This window comes from Lactuca serriola, chromosome 5 (genome assembly GCF_051521515.1).
Source record: "Lactuca serriola cultivar US96UC23 chromosome 5, Lser_US96UC23_V15, whole genome shotgun sequence".
NCBI lineage: Eukaryota > Viridiplantae > Streptophyta > Magnoliopsida > Asterales > Asteraceae > Lactuca > Lactuca serriola.
This window is the reverse complement of record NC_136412.1, coordinates 195,486,506-195,512,507: the sequence shown is the minus strand read 5'-3', so window position 1 is coordinate 195,512,507 and position 26,002 is coordinate 195,486,506. Positions and strand designations below refer to the sequence as shown.

At 37.7% G+C, this 26,002-nt stretch overlaps 2 protein-coding genes across 2 annotated transcripts; both read left to right on the top strand.

The window, feature by feature from the left end:
* Nucleotides 1–838: 838 nt before the first annotated feature.
* On the top strand, nt 839–2,166 carry LOC145050079 (uncharacterized). The gene is made up of 2 exons (XM_078998388.1): nt 839–1,211; nt 1,931–2,166. Exons 1-2 carry the CDS (start codon nt 839–841, stop codon nt 2,164–2,166), a joined length of 609 nt encoding a protein of 202 aa, XP_078854514.1.
* Nucleotides 2,167–2,909: 743 nt separating this feature from the next.
* On the top strand, nt 2,910–5,838 carry LOC145050078 (uncharacterized). The gene is made up of 2 exons (XM_078998387.1): nt 2,910–3,087; nt 5,252–5,838. The coding sequence occupies exons 1-2, from the start codon at nt 2,910–2,912 to the stop codon at nt 5,836–5,838; spliced, it is 765 nt and encodes a 254-aa protein (XP_078854513.1).
* Nucleotides 5,839–26,002: the final 20,164 nt, after the last annotated feature.

Here is a 26,002-nt window from a genome sequence, read left to right as displayed (position 1 = left end):
AACTTCCAGAGTTAAAGAATGCACCTCCAAGTTATGAAATTCTTTTTAGATCCGGAGATTCTAAAAGCAAACATTTCATGAAGAACATTCGTTCTTACAATTCTATGTTTTCTTTTTCGTCGATGGGTGGAAAAATTGATTCCTCAATCAATAGAGGCAATGCTCCATACATTTTTAGACTTAGTGGTCAAAATTATCATAGTATCGGAATCCTTTTACCAAATCAGGGATTTAAACCAAAATTCACTTAGTTGTACATATACGATACTGATAATGAAATCGTAAATAGACAAACATGCTTGGGGTACAATTTTCAATATTATCACATTAATATATATCTTATTGATCAGTATAACTTTCTTTATTTATCTTATGTTTATCTGTTAATGGTACTTGTTGTGGAGAAAATCAACGATCTACATCAAATTCTTCTGTCCTTGATGATGATATTATACAAGATTTGAAATTGATGTTAGATTCAAATAATGTCTTTGTTCAATCTTATAGGATGGTTAGAGATTGTTTTAATGAAAATCCTTGTGCTGATATCATGTTGAGAATTATTGGAAGAAGGGACCAAGATGGAAGGACATACAACCTAACGTCTGCTTCTGAGGTAGCTGCTTTGATTGTTGGAGATATTGGTGATTCAATTGATAATAGAGATATTGTTGTTCAAACTTCATCTAGTTCTCTACGGCGTATTAGTGAATTACATCCATCATACCTTCCTCTTCAATAGCCACTACTATTTCCATATGGTGATGATGGTTACAGAGTTGACATACCACATCGAGGTATTATATCGTCAATCAACAGCAAGCGGCCCAACTGTACAATGAGAGAATTTTTTTCTTATAGAATACAGGATAGGGATCAATATTTCTCACTAATTCCTAATTCAAAAAGGTTGTTCCAACAGTTTTTGGTATATGCTTATTCTATGATTGAAAGCGAGAGATTACATCTCATAAGGAGCAAACAACAAATTCTTAGATGCGAGTCTTATGAGATTTTACGTAATCAACAAGACCTCGGGAATAGAAATATATCCAACGTTGGACAACGTGTTATCTTACCTACCTCATTCACTGGCGGTGCGCGTTATATGATGCAAAACTACCTTGACGCCATGTCCTTATGTAAATGGTTTGGATATCTTGATTTCTTCATAACCTTCACATGTAACCCAAAATGGCCTGAAGTTAAAGGTTTCTTCGTAACACTTCATTGCATCCTGAAGATAGAGATCTTATGTAGGCTATTCAAAATAAAGCTTGATGCTTTTATTAAATACATACGGGAAAATAAAATTTTCGGCATCGTTCAAGCGGGTATTGAAAGTTGTTTAATACAAAATTTTTTTTATTCTTTTTTCGTTTCTTAACATTATTTATTATTTGCAAATATAATTCATTCACTACTAATCATATCTTTTTTGTAAAATTAATTTGCAGTTGTCTATACAATTGAATTTCAAAAAAGGGGCTTGTCACGTAGTCATATTTGTCTATTTATGCGTCCTGACTCCAAGCGGCCTATGGTTGAATATATTGATCCGATAATTTCCGCGGAGATTCCAAATATCAATGAAGAGCCAGAGTTGTATTCACTTATAAGTGAATTCATGATACATGGTCCTTGTGGAGCTGAAAATATGAATTCTCCATGCATGGTTGACAGGCAATGTTCGAAAAATTTTCCAAAGCAATCCTGTAATCATTCTTCAGTTGATGTCAACGGTTATCCCTTATATATGAGAAGAAACAATGGATATTTTGTTGAAAAATCAGTTGTCAAGTTAGACAACAGAAATGTTGTTCCATATAACAAATATTGTTGAAAAGATATCAAGCACATATTAATGTTGAATGGTGCAATCAAGGATCTTCCATAAAGTATATGTTTAAATATATAAACAAAAGTCCAGATAGAGCTACAGTTGCTATTGACATCAACACAGATTCTCATCAAGAAAAGGTTGTGGATGAAATAAAAGATTATTATGATTGTAGATATTTATCTGCATGTGAAGCATCATGGCGAATATTTAAGTATGATGTTCATTACCGATATCCTTCTGTGATGCGACTACATTTTCATCTTCCTGATCAACAACAAGTCATATATGCTGCAGACGATGATATTGACGATGTTCTTGAATAACCTTCAGTTGGTGCTTCTATGTTCACATCTTGGATGGAATGTAATAAAATTAATAAAGATGCACGAAAACTTACATATGTTGAATTTCCGACAAAGTTCGTTTGGAAACCTAATGATAGGTTGTGGAAGCCAAGGAAAATTGGACGTTCAATAGGAAGGATTCACTCTATTTCACCTAAACTTGGTGAAATATACTTCCTAAGAATTCTTTTAAATAAAGTGAAAGGTCCAAAATCATTTGAAGAAATTCGTACGGTAAATGGTGAAGAATTTCCTACTTTTTGAGATGCATGTTATGTTTTGGGCCTCTTAGACGACGACAAAGAATATGTCGAATCAATTAAGGAAGCAAGTCATTCAGGATCTGGTTTTTATCTGTGTTTCTTATTTGCTACGATGTTAATGTCTGACAGTTTGGGTAGACCAGAGTTTGTTTGGGAAAATACATGGCAACACTTGTCAGATGATATTCTTTACAACCAGCAACGTAGATTAAAGTCTCCGGGTATTATAATTTTTTACCATTATTTGTAAAAATGATATTATATATATATATATATTTTCAATATGTAGGGTGCAATTTTGTTTATAAAAATTAATGTTTTTAATATTATATTGTTTTTTACATATTCATAATTTGTACATGTTTAACACTCAATGAGGATCAACTTAAAAACTTGACTTTGTTTGAGATCGAACAGATTTTACTTCGTAACAACACCAGTCTTAAAAATTATAACAAAATGCCTTACCCTGATACTAATATAGTTTCTTCTTCAATAAATCGCCTTATGACGGAGGAGCTAGACTATGACATACCCATCTTAAAGAAAGAGTTTGATCGAATGTTTCATGCATTAACAAACGAGCAGCGAAATATTTTTATTGATATCATGATTACAGTCAATGATAAGAAAGGAGGTTTTTTTTGTGTATGGATATGGTGGAATAGACAAAACCTTTCTTTGGAAGACGATATCTGCAGCAATTAGATGTAAAGGTGATATAGTTTTAAATGTTGCTTCAAATGGTATTGCATCGTTATTATTGCCTGGAGGTAGGACAGCACACTCTCGGTTTATAATTCCACTGAATCTTATAGAGGATTCTGTTTGTAAGATACCACCTGATAGTGAACCCGACAGATTAGTAAGAAAAACCTCATTGATTATCTAGGATGAAGCACCTATGGTCCACAAGCATGCATTTGAAGCTTTAGATCGAGCTCTGAAAGATGTATGTAAGTTTGATAAGTCTAGCAACTCAAAAATTCCATTTGGAGGGAAAGTGGTGGTTGTCGAGGCCAACACAAATAATAACCCTAATTATTACACACTAAAATAGTGTATAGTGGTAAAGGGATCGAATCCACGGAGATTGGTTCAATTTCTAACTCTATGAAAAATCTCTTTGTAAAAATACTTGTAAAATAACAATAAAAATAAAATGGGGGGTTTTGGTGTTTTGAATACTTGATGCTAACTAGAATTAACTATGATTTAAATAGACAATTGCAACAAAAATAAGAATTTGATGTAAAATCAATGAGGGAAAGATGGTTGACTTAAAGTTTTCTCACTTTGACTTTTGATGAACATATCATTAGAATTCAATGGTGCAATACTTGTTTTAAATCCTCAGTTTGGCTATAGTAATCCAAGGAGCTTGAGATTACCTAGACTTTTCTTAATTGTTGAAATGGCTAGAGAAGCTCATAACAATTTCCTTAGTCAAAGTCACTAATTCCAAATAGCATGTAATTAGTGAAAGTCAACTAGCATTAAGAACCAAAAAGTCACCAAATCCAAGAGGGGTCAAATGCTTTCACCACCATGTTGGAGGAAATGTTTTTATGATTGTGTGAAGTAAAAACAACACAAAAATCATTTTTTGCTTGCTAATTTGAGGATCCTTTACTTAATCAAGAAATTAGCCAACTAATCACCACAAACACGTTTAAACTCATGAACTAAAACATACAAGTAATGATAAGATGTTAAAACACAAAACATTTCCATAAAGATTCAAGAACATGTTCATGGATTCTTCAACATTCAACAAAAGTTCAAAGGATTAAACAAAAGTCAACCAAGATTAGTTTAGCCAAGCATGGCTAAACACAAAGAAACAAGGTTAGAGAAATTTGTACCAAACATTAAGCAAGAATCAAGAGGTAAAAATATGATGTTCTTCAAGGGTTCTTGGCCTTCAAAAGTCCCCAAAACTCCAGAGAGAATCTTCAAAAATCGGGGGTTCAAGAGCATCCAAAAGATGGGCACCAACCTTCCTCAAATAGCTCAAAAGAAGGATTTCCGAAATTGCCCCTGCAGGGCCGTGCGCGACCCGCGTGCTGCTGCGCGGGTGGGTTGCGCGGGTGGTACCTGACATGGGCTCCTTTGAGATTTTGGGCCTCTAAAGCATATCCCACTAGCCCAGATCGAATCCAATCACCTCCTAGCCCATTTTCTTCAAGTTTTTCTTCATTTAAAGCCCAATTTGACCTCTCTAAATCCTCCAAAGCTCGTGAACTCGCCCGATTAATAATTTTCATACGCTTGAATGTTCCCCCGCATCTTTCAAATTTAAAGCTCAATTCTTCCAAGCCTTCAAGCAATTGACAAGTCCACCCCATGAATCACCTTCATAGCCATCAAGCATGAAATCTCCAATCCCCTTCAAGCCCAATCGCCTCGCAAGAGTGCCGCCCCGCTAGTTTCCAAGAAAATCTGCAATAATGCTCAAGAAACTAGAAAGTACCCCGAAATGGTCATAAAATAACAAAATGGAAAATATGCATGGAAATTATCTAAATTATGAATCAAAATATGCTAAAATAAACTATAAAAAGAAGTAAACAAAACTAACTATCAGAAAGTGATTGTTTTTGGAGGAGACTTCAGACATATTCTACATGTTGTTTAAGGAGGCAGTAGGCAAAATATTGTTAATGTTTCTTTAAGTTCTTCATATATATTGCAACAATGCAAAGTCCATATATTAACAATAAACATGAGACTAACCACTAGAAGGGAACCATCTGATATTCGAAAAATACAAAGTTTTGCAAACTAACTTTTGGATATAGGAGAAGGAAAAGTTGGTGGTTCAAATGATGGTGAAGTGATTATTGATGTTCCGGATGATATTCTCATTAATGATCCACATGATCCTATAAGTTCATTAATTGAGTTTGTATATCTTTCAATCTTGGAAAAATTCAACTTTATGAGTTATTTTCAAGAAAGAGCTATACTAGCTCCGAAAAATGAAGTTGTCCAACAAATCAATGATCGTTTTTTAGCATTGTTTCCCGGAGATGAAGTAGAATATTTAAGTTCAGATAGTCTTTGCCAATCAGAGTTTGTTCATGATCATTTTGATCCCAATTTATACTCCCCAGATATTTTAAATGGTCTTAAAATATCAGGTTTGCCAAATCATAGGTTAATTTTAAAAGTCGGTGTTCGAGTTATGTTACTTAGAAACATTGATCAAAAGAATGAATTATGTAACGGCACCAGACTACAAGTGAAATCTTTGGGCAAACATATTATTGACGCAATTATCATATCTGGAACTAATATTGGAAAACAAACCTTTATTCCAAGATTGTCTTTATGTCCATCTGAAAAAAAAATCCCTTCAAATTTCAAAGAAGACAATTTCCTTTAGCTGTATGTTTTGCAATGTCAATAAATAAAAGTCAGAGGCAGTCGCTATCAAAGGTTGGTCTGTATCTCAAAGATCCTGTTTTTTCACATGGACAGTTGTATGTTGCCTTATCGAGAGTTCAAAGTAGAGAATGATTGAAATTGTTAATTTTAGATAAGGATGGTAGACTTACAAACAAAACTTCCAATGTTGTGTATAATGAAGTTTTTAGAAATTTATAAATGATTCGTAGTGTTTAAATTAAAAACAATTGTGTTTTTTTTATTAAATTTTTTATATATTTTATTTTTTATATATCACCGCAATCCATAATATTGATTTTGTTTTGATATTTCATTTTCACACTTTAATCAATGCCACATGGTGTTTATTGTTTGCTCCCTGAAATCAAAAAATTACTAATTTGCCCTCGCATTTCATAAAACATTCAAATATTCAAAGTTTTAGTTTAGTTATCTTTGTATTTACCTTTTCTAATGTTTGCTTGTGTTTCTTTTTAACATCTATTCAAATTTGTATATTTTTGTACAAATATATATTAATATTAATTTTAAATAATAAATATAAAAATGTGAAACAAAATTATTTCTTATTAATAATATAACTTTTTTATAAATTTTTTACCCGTGGATTCCACGGGTTGTAACCTAATATATATATATATATATATATATATATATATATATATATATATATATATATATATATATATATATATATATATATATTAATGTCAATTAAACCCCGGACATTTTCCTAGTTTAAAATATAAAATAAGCTAGCTCACCATAAATTATTTAATTAAAATGTCATAAATGTATGATTAATTACATCAATGTTTTTGTCATTATTTAATTAAAATGTCATAAATATACGATTAATTACATCAATGTTTTTGTGTATATCTAAATTAAAACAATATATAGTAACTGTTACAAAGCAATTAATTACATTAATTATTAATTGATTGCAAAATTATGTTTTGATTTTTTTTTAACCGGAAAATCTTCCTATCTACCCTAATAAATAAAGATTATTTTGTCACATGTCATATTCTTATTCATTTTACCACATCTACTTTTATGGTTGTTTTAAATTAATTTTTAATTCACATGTCATTTTATGGTTTTTTCTTTTTTATTAAATTTCATATATTATTTAAATCTAATAATAAATACATATCAATTTCATTAAAGGACTTTCCTTCTAATTTTAAAATTACTAAATTAAAGTTTCATTAATTTCCTTTATTTATTTATTTAAATTATTTGTTTAAATTGAAAAGAGAAAAAAAACACTTTAATTTTTATAATTCACTATTTTTCTTATAAATTCAAATTTCTCAAATATTTGAATTTTATATTAAAATTTTCTTTTAAATGCTCCCATGTTAAATTTTCTTTTAAATGAAGTCATGTAATACATGAGTCTCACACCTAGTTCTAATAAATGAATAAATTTATTCTCCTATTAACAAGTGTCATAATATTTGAAATCATCATTAATATTATATGTTACATATCATCTTACATGTCAACTTATTAATTTTCCATTTTAAATTTTAAAATTTAAATTTATCACTCTAATTACATTAAATTAATAATTGATATTTCATTTTAAAATTCAAATTTTAAATTTCACACTCTAATTACATTAAACTAATAATATTAGAATAAAAAAATAAAATAAAATTAATATATAATATAAAATGATATAATTTCATATATTTATTTAAATCGTCGATTATAAATTTATATAATTAAAAAATATCTCCTAATTAATAATTTATTTAAAATAATTTATTTGAAATAATTGATTAATAATTTTAAAATTTTAATATACAAATTTAATTAATTTTATAATTATGGTTCTCACGGGTTATAAACTAGTATAATATACAATTCACTCCTAAATTAACACCTAAATCCACTTACGTTCACGATGGAACTTGAACCGTCAACCTCAATGAAGATAGACATCATGTGATACCGTTGGCTAGAAACTCTTTGGTGTTTTGATTTATTATTTCTCAAACAAACACATGTATAAATACACAACATGTATATGCATAAACTCATACAATTTTATTTTGTTACTCATAAATATTAACCGACTTTGTATAGTAATGAAGTCGTTTGGTGTTCTAGTTATTGTAATGATTATGGTCACCTTGTTATCAGGCAAAGTATATCCACAATCAATAGCGTGTAACATTCATGATATTGAGCATTGTTTTCCATCGATGCGAGACCCTAATACATCACCAAGCGTAAAATGTTGTGATGAACTCAAAAAACATAGACCATGTCTTTGTTTTTACATACGTGACACTTTTATTGTGGGTCGCATTATTCGTTCTTGTCAGATCAAATTCAATGATACTTGTATGTTTAAGTAGTTTATAACATGGTAGTAAAATGCATACAATAAACATATGGTGGTTATGTAATTGACTTTTTCCTCTAAAGAGATATCCATATGTTCTTATTCATGTTCTTTTCTTGACTAATATTTGTTATTTTGAGTGGAAATTTCATTCTTGAATTAATCTGATACACGTCATATTTACACACATAAACATTATGTTTCCATTTTTATAAAAATTAAAAATAATTTTTGGTAAAAAAAAAATTATGAAACTATACTATCTTCAACATATGTAAACGATAAAGCGAAGATGTAACCGGAAGATCATATATATCTAATTACAAAGTTGAAATAGACAGTATACTTTTTAGTTTCATGTTTTGGTCAAAATACTGTAGCATTTTTGGAGTTTTTGCACCTATGTATAAAATAAATTACGAAATCTATTGCAAAAGGTCATTGTGCATAATTGTCGTTACAGAAATAGTCGGTTATTACATCCATGTGTAGAAAAAGAAATAACAAAACTTATCCATACAGTTTACTGAAAAAGGTTCCTCTACAAACTTTTGATTTTTTTTTTCTTGCAGAAACATATCATATGCCTATATTTACAATCTTTCGCTTTGACGGACTGTCATCAATTTTTTTTCACATCAGTTTTATAAAATTAAAAACTTATTAGTCACATTAGTTTTTCATTAATTTTATAAAATAAAAAATTTATTAGTTTAAACTTTTCCGATCACAACTTTCAAAAGATTTTTCTAAATTAACTAATCTATCGTAATCTTTGTGAAATGTTTTATGGAGCCTCACTAAATTGTTATTTTTTAACCACGTTTAATATTTGTTAAAAGAAAAAGGTACTTAATTCGGAAATTAAATAAAAACAATAATAGTAATATAAATAAAAATAAAGTAAATAGTGCTAAATATAAAATCCATATTTTGTTTTTATCTGGTCACACATTATTGCAATTTAATAAATAGTATCATAGACTAAAACGAAACTAGTTAATTAGTAAAAAAATAATAAATTTTTGAAGATTAAAAATAAATAGAGGAGTAATATATATATATATATATATATATATATATATATATATATATATATATATATATATATATATATATATATATATATATATATATATATATATATATATATAGAGTTATGTTCATTTGAGACGGACTAATTTTTTGAGACCGTGAAACACAATTCTAGCCACTCATTTAATAGATAAAACAAAAATATTTTTAAAATGTAAAATAATTCAAAAATTTTCGAATTTTTTTTCCAATATTATTTTCGAAATATATATACTTTCCAAAAAAAATTAAAAAAATACCAAAAAAAATTAAAAAAAATTAAAAAAAATTAAAAAAAATTAAAAAAAAAAATACATTTTTTACATATTCTAGTAATATTATATTAGAATATTTTACGTATTTTTAAAAAAAACGGGATTTTTTTTATTATTTTTATTATTTTTTTTAGTTAATTCAAGTTCCGAAAATAATATTTAAAAAAAGAGATTTTGGATTTTTCCATTTATTTTGCATTTTAAAATTATTTTTTAGAATATGTACAATGTAATATTGTATTAGAATATTTCACGTATTTTTCAAAAAAACAAGATTTTTTTTTAATTTTTTTTAGTTAATTCAAGTTCCGAAAATAATATTTAAAAAAAAGAATTTTTGGATTTTTCTATTTATTTTGTATTTTAAAATTATTTTTTAGAATATCTATAGTGTAATATTCTATTAGAATATTTCACGTATTTTTCATAAATTAAAAAAATTAATTTAATAGTTTTAATTTTGAATTTTTTATTTAGAACATTGATGTTTGAATAGTTCAAATTACACCTTATGGACTTTATTAAATTAATTAAAGTGTTTAATTAAAAGAGAATTAATAATTCCATAATGACATGGTTTAAGTTTAATTAAATTAAGAGTATAATTTATTAATCGATTAAACCATCTAGTATTTTAAAAGTTTAAAATAAACCCTTATACTATTATAATATTAAAAGTTTAATAATTATATATATATATATATATATATATATATATATATATATATATATATATATATATATGTGTGTGTGTGTGTGTGTGTGTGTATGTATAAGACAAGTCAGTCTTACCGTTAGTATGCCTCATTCACGAAGCGAATCTATAAGGGGGTTATAAGGATACTGCTTATAAAATGATGGTTTAATGGGTGTCTACTCTCAACCACCGCTTCCTTGATTGGTGGAGGGTTGTTAGCCGAACAGGTAGGATAGGACATTAATTCTCATTAAAAGTATAATGAATATTTTAAGTAACTAAATGTCTTACAACAGTTACTTAGGAAAAATGTGAATTTGATGCTAACCCATGAAATTGCACTTTTCACCTTGCCAAGTCGTTAGTGGAGCGTCTGTGGTTAACCGACACACTAACTTGGACTAACAAGGGTGGCAAAGGGTAGCTCAATGTTTGTCATAGGTCAATGGACCGTGTGTGGTTAACCGACACATGGATTGGGTGATAAATGACATCGAGAGTACCAAGCTAATTTGCATGGTTATTCACACTTCGTTTGTGATCCTCGGTATCTCAGTCACAAACTTGAAGGGCATAATCGAGATTAAACATGCCGGTGAAAATTTCAATGAATCTCAAAAGATCTAGGAAATTTAATCCATTTAAAACCTAATGTTCATTTTCGTTTTTCATGGTGGAAATTGATAAATCGTCATTTACCTACCATCAAATATTTTGCAATTGGATTACGGCATCCCTCTTCCGAATCGTAAAATATTGTGTTGGGTCCTAGCCTTAATATTTCATTTGGGTGATATATTAAGGACTTAAATCAACTAACTTGAATTTCTCCCTTGTAGATGTCTAGTTCAGACTACTATGGTCTTCCCGAATCTTTTGGAAAAGGCTTTCTTTATAAATATGATATTCCATAAGGTGATCAAGTTGAAAGATAATCCCTCCTTCGTGTTGTAGTGGAACTTCACTTCCTCCACCTCCTCCAATTATTCTCCCTAACCCACATGTTCAAAGACTTGAAAAGTTCAAGGTCACTCACGCCCTATTAGATAGTAAACACCAAGATGGAAGGTTTGTGTGTGCACATGTCTTGGAGATGAAGTCACACATTGATAGGCTGGGAATGTTAGGAGTCAATGTCTCAAGGAAGCTAGATGTTGACTTGGTTCTTCAGTCACTCCCTAAGTCGTATAGTGAGTTCATTAAGGACTACCATATAACAGATCACGACAGGACCCTTATTGATCTTACCTATTTGCTTGTTGTTGCTGAATCAACAATGATTTGGCGCACTGGTAAAGCAAATTTGATTGGAAGATCTACTCCCCAAACTTCCATGGACATTCATTGGAAGTCCAGAAAAGCTTTCTCTTCCCAATGGAAAGGGATCAACCATGGTCAAGTCATTTGACCAAATGGTAAAGAGAAAGGCTAAGTCTGAGATAGTCCCATGTACCATTCCCAAAGAGTCCATATGTTTCTAATGCCAAGAGAAGGGGAATTGGTTGCGAAGCTGCCATATTTACCTGAAAGATCATAAAGATGGTTAAGTAAAAAAGTTTGACTCTGCTTCAGGTAAGTTCACTATCTAACTCTATTAAGTTCCTATTTGGAGATTCTTAATACATGATGTAATGTAATTACATTTTGATGTTTTGTAGAATCGAAGAAAAAAGAGGAAGCTTAAAGGAAAAGCAAGTTAATTATGATCGCGAAGAGATGGATTTGGATCGCATGGTTCAATGATCAAAATTTTGAGTTGTTGCTTAAGAGTTGTTATACATTGCTTAGGAATAGATAACAACATAGTTCTCACTTGTAATTGCACTGGACGGAAAAGTTTTCCACATTTTGTAAATAAAGAAAAATTTTGTTTTTATTTTATTTTAAGTTTCCTTACAATGGCATTTGTGAAAATTGTTGTCTATATGTTTCTATTGTTAACAATATTGGAAAATGGATTTGATTCTTATGTATGTGGTAGTGTCAAAATTTACCAAATAAGAAATGATTCCCATCACCTAAGTTTCAGTTGCATAGAAACTTGGAATCATGCAAGTTGTATTGTGTGATGAATGAGAACCTTCATCTTTGGGAAATTAAGACTAATTTCTTGTTCACATGTATATGTGAGTCAAGTGGAGGACTAAAAGATCGGGTACACTTGGTTGTGCACTGTTCAAGTCCACCACAAAGAATGATAAGACTGATCGTTATGATTTACTAAAGTTTAGTAAATATGGTTATACTTACAAGATTAAGTGTAATTCTGAATCATTGAAAAAGTTTCAATGTATAGCAAAACGAATAAGAAGAATTACATCAGGCAAAAAGATAAAAGTTTCTCCATTCTGAAAAGAAGGGAGAGTACTTGAGTATCGTGTTTTATGATCATCTTAATGATTATGAAAACCATATCCCAATTGATCCTCTAGAGTGCATTTGTGTGACCAAGAAGAGGAATCAGAAATTGTTGAAATGGTTAAATCAAGAAGATAAATCATACTTCGATCTAGAATCGAGTCTTAGAGTCACACTCCAAGATCGAGCCTTGAGTGACATAATCTTAAGAAAGGTTTATAACACTTATCAAAAGCAGAGCAAAATGTTTCTTACTCTTGTACATTTGAAATTGGTAAGTTGTGATGTTTTGGATAAGACAAAGACTAACTAAGACCAATTGTGTGAAGTGTTTGTCTTGATAAGAAACCGCACTAACTCTTAAATATTTGTTTTTCAAATAATGTTCCCTGACAAAGTGAATCTTATATGTCAAGAGGTCAGTGGGAGTCTTAATGATCTTGAAGAGTTTCAAGAACTAATCAAGAGTAAACCTATTGTTAGTCACTAGCACACGACTTGAGGTTTATAACCTATCGTGTTGACATATTCTTGTTTCTGTGACCATTCCAGTTAAAGTTGGCAATGCATGTGAGTTCTATGAGTTCTCAATTGTTTGCATAACAACCTAGAAGCATTGGTAGGCCCTTGTGCTGCCAGGTGGTAACAAATTAATATTGAACAAGTTCAGTCCATATGAGTTTGGATTTGTCACTAACCTTGTCCTGTGATTATTATTTTGACAAATTCACATTGATAGGAACATATACTGTAACAACGTAAATTTTCAAAACAATTTTTCGTTTTTAAAACATAAGTTTACTCATAAAATAATGTCAAAACATATTGTATCAAATGTTATCATCACAAATCATCTCCCCAGAATCTCAAACATAAAGTCCACGCATGTGTACGAATCATGCTGGCACCTTCCCGCGCTCATCACTGGTACCTGAAACACATCACACAACAACTGTAAGCATAAATGCTTAGTGAGTTCCCCAAAATACCACATACAACACATACGCCACTCGAGGCTATAATACGACCCTCTAGTCGATGTGTCTCAGCGGGACCCTCTAGTCTCGTAGCTCGTTGGACCCTCTGGTCCGATCATAGCTCGTTGGGCCCTCCAGCCCGGTCTGTATCGTTGGACCATTTGGTCCGGTCTATAACATCATACAACATACATATAATCACATAGCACATAATCTCATACATAACACATAAGACCCTCTGGTCCACACATAATACCACTCTAGGTAACGTATAGTGAGAAGACTCACCTCAGTGTCTCGGTAAGTCTCTGACTCGATAGAAATGTGATCTAGCCTCCGCCTAATCACATAAAGTAAATACTCTCATAAATACAACTATACTCAACCCTAAAAGTCAATAAAGTCAACAGTCAAACTTTGACCTGACTCGTCGAGTGCACTTGGGCGACTCGGCGAGTCTACACGTGTCCACTGATTCTCTTAGTCCCTCTCTTGGCACGTCAAGTTCTTCTCTTTACTCGACGAGCCACACCTGGCATGAATCGCGGGGCCACCCCGGCTCAATTCGCCGAGTCTCAAGAACAACTCGGCGAGTTCCACCATGAACTCAGTCCCCCCCGACTCTCCCTGACTCACCGAGTTATTCCCCAACTCGGCAAGTTCACTTACCGAGTGATTTACGGGAAACCTTCATACTACTCGCCGAGACTGTTCTTCGGACTCGGCGAGTTCATGCCATGCACAAACTCCATACAACTCCTGAGGTCAGATCTGTTCCATACATTCATAGATCTGGCCTTCCCAAGCATGATAATCATGTAAAGTTAAGACCTTGACACTTATATAACAACTAAATGGTCCAACTTGGTGATTTGGCCCCAAAAATGACATCCCAAGCTCATGGCTCCCAAAATGACTCATAAAGCTCCATGGGTTAAGGTCTCTGGACCTTTTTGGGTCCAGATCCAGAACATAGACTCGAGAAGGGACCAAATGCTCCATTTATTCAACCTCAAAAAGGGTTAGAAAACCCTAACACTAAGAATCAACACCAAAACTGAAGAAGGTCCGAGAAAAATACCTCAATATGGTCTCTATGAGCTCAGGAATCCCCAAAATCGCACCTCCTTCAGCCTCCTCTTGCCTTGGCCACCACCTTCTTGCAAAAACACCAACAAAGAATCAAGAATGGCCTCTCCTTCCTCACAAACGCTCTAGATCTCTTAGGGTTTCTCTCTGGGGGTTGGTGGCCGCAAATGACGGCCATAAGGGCCTTTAAATAGGTCCCAAACCCTGGAAATTATGGCTTCATTAAACAGCGTGGACTCGTCGAGTCCAGACGCGAACTCGGATGAACATCCGCGACCCTACTCGGCGAGTCTTGGCACCAACTCGCCGAGTTCCTTCTCAAATTCCTCAACTAAATGAATGAAATAATATACCTGGGAATTCGGATGTTACAATTCTCCCTCACTAGAATCAGACTTCGCCCTCGAAGTCTCACTCTGCAAGCAACTCCGGATGCTGCTCACGCACCTCACACTCCGGCTCCCAGGTAAGCTCTGACCCTTTCCGATGCTGCCACTGGACCTGCACCAGAGGCACCTCCTTGTTTCTCAAAACCTTGATCTTCCGATCCCTAATCGCCACCGGCCTCTCAACATAATTCAGGATCGCATCCACCTGAATATCTTCTAATGGCACCACTGCCGACTCGTCGGCTATACACTTTCGCAGCTGCGACACGTGGAAAGTGTCATGAATCTGACCCAACTCTGTAGGTAACTCCAACCGGTAGGCTACCCTGCCCACCCTCGTGATCACCCTGAACGAAACAATATATCGGGGCCCCAACTTGCCCCTCTTACTGAATCGAATCACCCCTTTCCAAGGAGAGACCTTCAGGAGCACGAAGTCGCCGACCTGAAACTCAAGCTCGCACCGGCGTATGTCCGCATAACTCTTCTGACGACTCTGAGCGGTCAACAACCTCTGTATGAACTGCTGAATCTGCTCTATCGTCTGAAGCACGATCTCATTATTACCCATCACACACTGTCCTACTTCTCCCCATCAAATGGGGGTCCGACACCTTCTCCCATACAACAGCTCAAAGGGTGGCATACCAATGCTCAAATGATGGCTGTTGTTGTAGGAAAACTCTGCCAAGGGAAAGTACGTGTCCCAACTCCCGCCAAAATCCAACACACATGCTCGGAGCATGTCTTCGAGCGTCTGAATCGTCCGCTCACTCAGCCCGTCAGTCTGTGGGTGGTATGCGGTACTAAAATGCAGTTTCGTACCCAATTCCTCATGAAATTTCTTCCAGAATCTAGAAGTGAAACATACATCTTGATCTGAGACAATCGAGATCGGCACTCCATGCCACGATACCACCTCTCTCACGTACATCTCTGCCAACTTCTCCGCGGAAGAGCTCTCACTGATGGCCAGGAAGTGAGCACTCTTCGTCAACCTATCCACAATCACCCAAATTGCATTGACACCCCTCGCGGTCCTTGGCAATTTGGTGATGAAATCCATGGTAATCTGTTCCCATTTCCACTCGGGAATCTCTAATGGCTGCAACTTACCATGTGGACGCTGATGCTCGGCCTTAACCCTGCGACAGGTCAAGCATCTCTCTACAAACCATGCGACATCCCTCTTCATATAGGGCCACCAATAATCCTTTTTCAGGTCCAAATACATCTTAGTGGCCCCGAGATGGATTGAGAATTTCGATCGATGAGCCTCTTCCATCAAAATGGTACGCGTTCCGCCCACGGACGGTACCCATATCCGACCCTGAAATGTCATAAGCCCCCGACTATCGGTAACGAATTCCGATATCAGCCCGACAACTCGCTCTCTCTTCTGGCTTTCTGGCCTCACAGCCTCAGCCTGGGCTCCACGAATAGCATCCAACACCGGGGTCGTCACTGTCAATCTCAAACAAACATCTCGCATTGGGGCGCCCTCCGCCCTACGGCTCAATGCATAAGCTACAACATTAGCCTTGCTCGGGTGGTACAGGATCTCACAGTCATAATCCTTGACCACATCTAACCACCTCCTCTGGCGCATATTTAGATTGGGCTGATCCATCAAATACTTTAAGCTCTTGTGATCCGTGTATATCGTACACCGAACCCCATACAGATAATGTCGCCAGATCTTGAGGGCGAACACTACCGCCCCCAGTTCCAAATCATGAGTGGGATACCTCGACTCATGAGGCTTAAGCTGCCTCGATGCATATGCTATCACATGCCCCATCTGCATAAACACCGCTCCCAATCCGGATATCAATGAATCACAATATACCACAAAATCCTCCATCCCTTCCGGAAGGGCTAACATTGGGGCTTCGCATAACTTCTGGCGAAGTGTCTCGAACGAGGTCTGCTGCTCCGGACCCCAAGAAAACGCAGCACCCTTCCGGGTCAACTTGGTGAGTGGCACGGCGATCTTGGAGAAATCCTTAATGAATCTCCGATAATAGCCGGCCAAACCCAGAAAGCTCCTGATCTCGGTGGGTGATCTCAGCACTACCCACCTCATGACCGCCTCAATCTTGGCCAGATCAACCAATATCCCATTCTGGTTGACAAGATGCCCCAAAAACTGAACCTCTCGTAGCCAGAACTCACATTTCGAGAACTTGGCATAAAGCCTCTTCGATCTCAGAACTCTGAGGATCTCCCTCAAATGCTCCTCATGCTGCTCTCTGGATCTCGAATATACCAATATGTCGTCGATGAACATGATCACTGAGCAATCCAACATCGGTCTGTACACTCTGTTCATAAGATCCATGAACACTGCAGGTGCGTTGGTGAGTCCGAAAGGCATCACCACGAACTCGTAATGCCCATAACGAGTCCAGAATGCTGTCTTCTGGACGTCCTCCTCTTGCACCCTCACTTGATGATACCCAGACCTCAAATTGATCTTGGAGAACCAAGATGCTCCCTACAACTGATCGAACAAATCATCAATCCTTGGCAACGGGTAAAGGTTCTTGACCGTTAGCTTGTTCAACTCACGATAATCAATGCACGTCCGGTGCAAACCATCCTTCTTTTTGACAAAAAGAATAGGCGCCCCCCATGGCGAACTGCTCGGCCTGATAAACCCCTTCCCCAGCAGCTCCTGGACCTGCGAGGATAACTCCTGCATCTCCGAAGGTGCAAGGCGATATGGCGCCTTGGCGATAGGCGCAGCTCCCGGAACCAATTCAATACCGAACTCTACTTGCTTCTCCGGAGGCATACCCGACAAATCCTATGGAAACACATCCGGAAACTCACATACTATCAGGACCTCATCCACTGATTTTGGTCTCTCTGAATCAACCCTCGCATCCATCACATATGCCACAAATCCCTTACAGCCCTGCTGTAGACTCTTTCTCGCTCTGGCGGCCGAGCAAAATGTTGACCCCGTACGTGTACCCTCGCCATACACTGTAAGAACTCCCCCACTAGGGTCTCGAATCGTCACCAATTGACGCTCGCAGTCTATCACAGCTCCATATCGGCTCAACCAATCCATACCCACTATAACACACACGTCCCCCATCGCAATCGGAACCAGTTCTATTGGAAACTCCACACTGAAGATCTCAAGGACACATCCTCGAATCACATCTGTAGCATACACTGCTCGTTCTTCAGCTATGGAAACATGCAGAGGTCGATCCAACGCCTCTCGATGGATACTAATGTGCTGACTAAATGCTACGGAAACAAACGACCGACTCGCACCCGAGTCAAATAATACCAAAGCAGGCACAGAACTCACAAGAAAAGTACCTACGCATACCATCATATAAGCACAATAACTCAACTCAAATAAAAGATGAATATAGAATACATACCAGCCACAAGCCTTCGGGACCTCCTCCGCAGTCAACTGAAATGCTCTCCCATGAGCCTTCGGGGCCTCGGCCTTCACCGGCCGAACCTCGGTAGCCCTAGCAGCAGGCGCAGATCCCTGCGCTGACCCCTAAAGAAGCTGATGGCACTCGGCCTTTCGATGGCGGGTCTGGTTGCAATGAAAGCAAACCGAAAATCCATTGGGACAATCCCTCGCGATATGCCCCTCTTTCCCACACTTGTAGCATAATCCATCCCTGCACGACCCCTCGTGACTCTTACCGCACTTCCCACAAGTGCGGCCCTTCGTACCACCAGATCTCGAATCAGCGGGTCTAGCCCACTTGACTACCGGCTGGGACTGAGCCGGTCGCCGATCCGCCCTCTGTGACTTGGCCTCCTCCCTTGCCTAAGTCTCCAACTCAATCTCCCTCTTACGGGTATTTTCCTGGAGCTTGGCAAATGTTCGGTATGTCGAGTTCGCCACGAACTCCCGAATATCTCTCCTCGGAACACTCAGATAACGGCTCATACGATCCTGCTCAGAAGACACCTGCTCAGAGCAAAACATCGCCCTCTCATGAAACTTCCTGGTGATCACTGCCACATAATTAGTACCCTGCTTGAGGGTTAGGAACTCCTGAATCAACCGTTCCCTCTCCACCGGGGGAACATACTCATCTCTGAACATAGCGGTGAACCTCTCCCAGGTCACCTCATAAATCTCAGCCAAAGTGAAGTTCGCCGTCACGAACTTCCACCAATCCTTCGCTCCCAAGCGGAGCTGGTTCAGGGCGAACTGAACCCTCAAGTGCTCTGGACAAGAACACATATAGAAACATCCCTCGATGTCAGAGATCCATCTCATAGCGGCAATCGGGTCCTACGTCCCGTCGAACTCTGGTGGCTTCGTGTTGCTGAACTCCCGAAACAACAACGAGTCACCTCCCTAAGGTCTAGCAGCAGCAACAACAGCAGTAGCTACAGCTGCAGCAGCCTCAGTCAGCGCTGCATACCGCTCATCAAAAGTCTCAATCAACGTGGTCTTGATGTCCCCAAACATCTCAGGAATCTCAGCCCGGATGGCAGCAGCCACCTCCTCGTGAATCAATCGACAGATGTCCTCGTCGCTGACACCACTGCTCTCAGGTGTGCGTCGAGTCCTAAACATAATGCCTCTGAAATACAACAATAAATATCATAGACTTGATCGAGCATACTCATACTCGATGACGCAACCCTACTCGCCCTCCTTTGTCCAAAAGATTCTTACTTGGAATGCCCACTGATCCGGTGTCTTCAATAGTACGGGCCCAATACTACTGACCACACCGCATCAGCATTCACCCCAAGTCCTCCTCCTTGGATCCTGGATTACGAGTATTCTACCCTCACAATGTATTGGCTACCCTCCAATAGACCTCTCAAGAACTCCTAACTGCTATATACTCGCTCTCAAGACATCTCAGCAGCAGGAATCTCCTAGGCTAAGGCATCACAAATCAGGCCACTCTAGTCCTAATATGAATACCTAGCCTACTCTATCATGCATAATATAACATAGCATATCTCATAACACATAATGTAAGGGTACTTTTGGGGATTCACCGTTCGGGCGCTGGCTGATCGTACACAACGCTCTACTCTATTTTTCTCAAAACTCTTTTTACTCTTTTCAAAAAATTTCCTCAAATCCTCAGTTTGAGTTCAGATACGCTCGAAGATCCATCCGAATCCCTCAAACCAAGGCTCTGATACCAACTTGTAACAACGTAAATTTTCAAAACAATTTTTCGTTTTTAAAACATACATGTACTCATAAAATAATGTCAAAACATATTGTATCAAATGTTATCATCACAAATCATCTCCCCAGAATCTCAAACATAAACTCCACGCGTGTGTACGAATCATGTCGGCGCCTTCCCGCGCTCATCATTGGTACCTGAAACACATCAGACAACAAATGTAAGCATAAATGCTTAGTGAGTTCCCCAAAATACCGCATACAACACATACGCCACTCGAGGCTATAATACGACCCTCTGGTCGATGTGTCTCAGCGGGACCCTCCAGTCCTGTAGCTCGCTGGACCCTCTGGTTCGGTCATAGCTCGTTGGGCCCTCTGGCCCGGTCTGTATCGTTGGACCATTTGGTCCGGTCTATAACATCATACAACATACATATAATCACATACATAACACATAAGACCCTCTGGTCCACACATAATACCACTTTAGGTAACGCATAGTGAGAAGACTCACCTCAGTGTCTCGGTAAGTCTCTGACTCGGTAGAAATGTGATCTAGCCTCCGCCTAATCACATAAAGTAAATACTCTCATAAATACAACTATACTCAACCCTAAAAGTCAACAAAGTCAACGGTCAAAATTTGACCCGACTCGTCGAGTGTACTTGGGCAACTCAGCGAGTCTACATGTGTCCACTGACTCTCTTAGTCCCTCTCTTGGCACGTCGAGTTCTTCTCTTTACTCGACGAGCCACACCTGACATGAATCACGGGGCCACCCCGACTCAACTCGCCGAGTCTCAAGAACAACTCGGCGAGTTCCACCATGAACTCAGTCCCCCTCGGCTCTCCCTGACTCACCGAGTTATTCCCTAACTCGGCAAGTTCACTCACTGAGTGATTTACTAGAAACCTTCATACTACTCGCCGAGTCTGATCTTCGGACTCGGTGAGTTCATGCCATGCACAAACTCCATACAATTCCTGAGGTCAGATCTGTTCCATACATTCATAGATCTGGCTTTCCCAAGAATGATAATCACGTAAAGTTCAGACCTTGACACTCATATAACAACTAAATGGTCCAACTTGGTGATTTGGCCCCAAAAATGACATCCCATGCTCATGGCTCCCAAAATGACTGATAAAGCTCCAAGGGTTAAGGTCTCTGGACAGTTTAAACAATCTTAGGCTAAAGAATTCGACCCCACAACAGTTAGACTCAAACGAGAGTTGCGAAGCAGAACCCAACCCATCATCCTAAGATCCTTTAAACCATGTAAACTAGCATGTACCGATAGTCATACAGATCTAACAGGTCACTAATCATAACATAATCCTAAAACCAAGATACAAATCTAACATAGCATCATACACATAATCATAAAATAATTAGGATAACAATCCAAAGGGCCAACCTTGGTGCCTTAGACCCTTGACTATAGTGAGGGTAACTCACCTCGAAACGTCGGATCCGAACTAAGGAATCTCTTTCCCGAATCACCGTCCCACCAAGAATCCTGAGCTATCCAAAATAGCAAATGCTATGTCAACATATGAGCTATCAATCTTGACTAAGGGATCCATATAGTCTGGTTTTCCTTTTCTCTAGTTTGGGTCAAGGCCCAATACCAAATCCATGGTCCACAAGTCCACATATGTAAGGCCCATTATTGGACCAATTTACCAAAATGGGCCCAACTCCCTAATTGAGCCTCAATCCAAGATGCATATACAAATTTGGCCCAAAACACCCTATTTATAAAGTCCAACAAAGTCCCAAATCCAACTAGTCCATAAACAACCCAAAACCCGAAGCCCAATTTCCAAAGGCCCATGAGATGACGTACACGGGGCGTACTCATGTTAACCACCATCGGAGTGGTTGACTAAGTACGCTGGACGTACTGGATTTACGCTCGGCTTACGTGGGGTTTCAACAAAACCCTAATAAGTGCTTAGTGGCTTAAGAACTTAAGCCCAAACTCCAGATCCATCAACCAAACGTTCCATAGGACTATAAAGTCTCGAACTTTATCACTTTAGACGTCCAGAAAGTTCTTAAAACATGGTCTTAATCCATTAAAACCTTCCTACTTCATGCATGAGACAAATCTAGCTATTGGGACACCATTTGTTTTATCACTTAGGACCTCTTCTAAGGCCTGAAAGGACAACTCATTTCGTCCAAATCATAACATGCACCATTTTGGGACTTTTAGGACGAGAATGCTTCCACAAAGCTAAAATGACTAGATTTCTATCATACAAGTAAAAATTTCCAAGCTTTTTACCTTCTGGAGCTTCTAGGGCACAAACTGACTTCAGATCCACAAGCTTGATCTTCTCCTCCAACTCCTTGATGCAACACCTTCTTCTTAAAACACCCAAGAAACACTCAATAAGCTCAAACACTCAAGGAAATAGATAGGGTTTGGGGAAAATGACTCTAAGTAGTGGAGGCTGGGGTAAGGGAGGGTTTTGTGTTCATAATGTTGCTTATATAGTCCCTAAACCCTAAATATTAGGGTTTCCTTCTGCCATGAGTATGCCCAGCTTACACAAGTGTTCCCCCATCATACTAGGGCGTGCCTAGTACGCTCAACGTACCCTTATGTACACGCAACATACTCCTCCTGAGCCCAATAATTTCAATTTAACCCTTAGACTTTCATGGCTTCACCCTTCTATCCCTAAGGACTATAAATGACAAATCTTGGGATGTTACAGATAACTGTTGTTTTAATTTAAGTATTGAGTTGATTAATGGAAACATTATACAATGGATAATGTGTAATCAATATAGTGATTAAATAATAAGCAGGGCATGTATGCTTAGTGATCTGTAGGTCGGTTTGACTACATGTAGATTGTTATGTGGTTACTTGTTATAGGTGCACATGTTTGATTTGTTATTAGGGGGGGGATTCCAATCCAAGGATTGAGCGCCTAGGGTATTCCATCCCGATGGTTGATTGGACCCATAGTATGTTGGCATTCCAACCCGATGGTTGAGGTCTTGGGGTATTCTATCCCGATGGATGATTGGACCCATAGTATCTGTTATATATGTATTGTGTGTGGGCATTCCAACCCGATGGTTGTGGGTCGAGAGTATTCCATCCCGAGGATGATTGGACTCGTAGTATGTTAGCATTCCAACCCGATGGTTGAGGGCCTGGGGTATTCCAACCCAATGGTTGATTGGACTCATAGTATGTTGGAATTCCAACCCGATGGTTGAGGGCATGGGGTATTCCATTTCGATGGATGATTGGACCCATAGTCTGTTGTTTGTTATTGTATGTGTATTGTTTTGTGTGTGAGTATTTTGGGGGTAACTCACTAAGTCTTCGAGCTTACATTTATCGATTATTGTTTCAGGTGCAGCGGATGACCGCGGGAAGGCGAAGGCGTGACCGTACACTTCCTTGATTTGCGATTATTATTTCTGGGAACTCTGATGTTTATACTATTTTGAAAACAAATTGTAATATCTGAATGGCTTTAAATGATTTACAAAGGTTTTAAATTGGCTTGATTTTTATGGGTGTTACAAGTTGGTATCTGAGCCTTGGTTTGAGTGAATTGGAGGAACACTCATGTGAATCCAGTCTCAAACTAAAGAAAAAAAAGATTTTCGAAATGATGTTTAAATGGCTTTCAAAATGAGTAAAAGAGGATGTGAAGTGTACGATCAGCCGGAGCCAGTAAGTAGACCCCAAAATACCATGCAGTTATTTTATTATGTGATATGTTAAAACAACATGCTAGTGATAAGATAGGGATCCTCAGGAACCATATGATAGAATTGCCTAATCTTTGATGCCTTATCTTATGTAGAGTACCTCATTGATTGTTGTATGACTCTTTCGCATGTGAATTAACTATTGGGTGAATACTCCATATCACATGCTACATGGGTTAAATGGTCTTAGGGTAAGGGATTTGATCCTGCTGCGCAACTCTTGTATGAGTCTAACCGTTGTGGGATTAAATATTTTAGTCTAAGATTGTTTAATCCATGCGGTATGTGATTGTATTCATGCGATAGTTAACTGGCACCAATGGAGGGTCGTGTGGCAGTTGGTGGATGGGTAGGTTGTGCGAGGTCGGTAGGCTAGTTATGAGATATTTAGCATTCCTCTAGGAGTGAGGATTGAGCGCTCTCTATGTTTATGTATATTGTTAGGGTATTGTGGTGATACTTGAGACAAATATGGGTAGGTGTGGAAGTTAGTATGGGCCCATACTAATGAAAGCACAAAACCCATACGTGTATCAAGGAAGTCACAACCCCCTGGGGTTTAGTTGGAAGCTGGTTCCCTGTTATTGTATGGATTATCCGAGATCTCTCTGGTGTATTATCAGAATGGTGGTTACGAGACGTCTTGAGACCGGATCTGGGTCAGGATCGGGAGCTGGCAGCTAGGATAGGCCAGCATTGACAGAGGATCATGTTAGAGAGATCATCTAGGAGGAGGTGATTGGGATTGTCCGGGGTTAGATTCTAGAGATGTTTGGGTCTAACAAGACCGTCATGGTTAAGTATTTCGATGAGTGCTATGTAGCTACAACAGTTGTAACAACGACTAGGGAAGGAGCTGGTCGAGCTTTCCAGTATTGGGACTTGTTACTGGGACATATTCTGATGTGAAGAGGGCTGTAGTTACATGGGACCAGGGAGATGTTCTGCACTCATTACATTTTGCAGGTTGAGCAGGAGAGGCTAACACATGAGTTTCTAGATTGAGGCTTCGAGGGTTTTGCTCGAGGCCGGAATGTGAGTTGTGGGGACTCCGGAAAGGAGTGATGATTATGTTCAGCTGGGGTTTTGCAGCTGGAAGTGGAATGGCAATTTGATGGATTGGACGGTCATTTTATAGAGAAAGGATTGTGCCCTTTCAGTTTTTCGAGCTCGAATGAGTGAGCAGGCTTGTGACCCAGGATCAGATTGTATTCCAGCTCGGGGTCAGTTGGTTGCAGGGATTGGCGAGATTATTTTAGCACCGGTGAGTGCAGGTGGGTCGATGTGGCATAAGTATTTTGTGAGGTCCGGTTTTCCTTTGATCTCTTGCAGCAGACGGTAAGGATTGATTGTGCGATCTATTGCACTTTTGGATTGTAGACTATGTATTGGGAATAGTTTATAGCCTGGGTTAGGGCATATGTTGCTTCAGTTGCTGCAGTTCAGATGTGGACGTTTGAGTGGGTAAGTGAGTCAGGGTACTGCAAACCCTGAATAAAATAATTTTTAGAGCCGAGAGCGGGAAACTTGTTTGGAACACCTTTGGAAAAAGGGTATTATGTAGGAGGTCTGCAGATAGGGTGCCACAGAAGGGTTATTCAACGTTATCAGGATTCAGTGGTTTTAGCAACCGTTCGTGATTGGCGGATGAAAGCACCAAGGGAAGTAGCTCGTCGCCGAGGTATTAGTTGGAGCATCTATCTTTTGTTCTTCAGAACTTGAGTGTGGGGTCATTTAAGCATTAGGGACTGTCGGTTTCACTGGGATTCAGGAAGTGCTCATCTGGTTCTTAAAAGTGTGGGATCAATTAGGATTGGCTAGTAATGGAGCACTAGTTATAAAGGGTTGATTGTCATTGGATCGATCGTTAGGAAGTGAGAAGGATTGGGAATCCTCAAATTTTCAAGTGTTGTGAAGGCTTAGTCGAATCTAAGTGGGGGAGAGTTATCCCGGGATGCAGAAGCGGTAGAAGTTTTGAAACGGGGATAAGTTTCACAACCCGACAGGGAGAATGGAGGC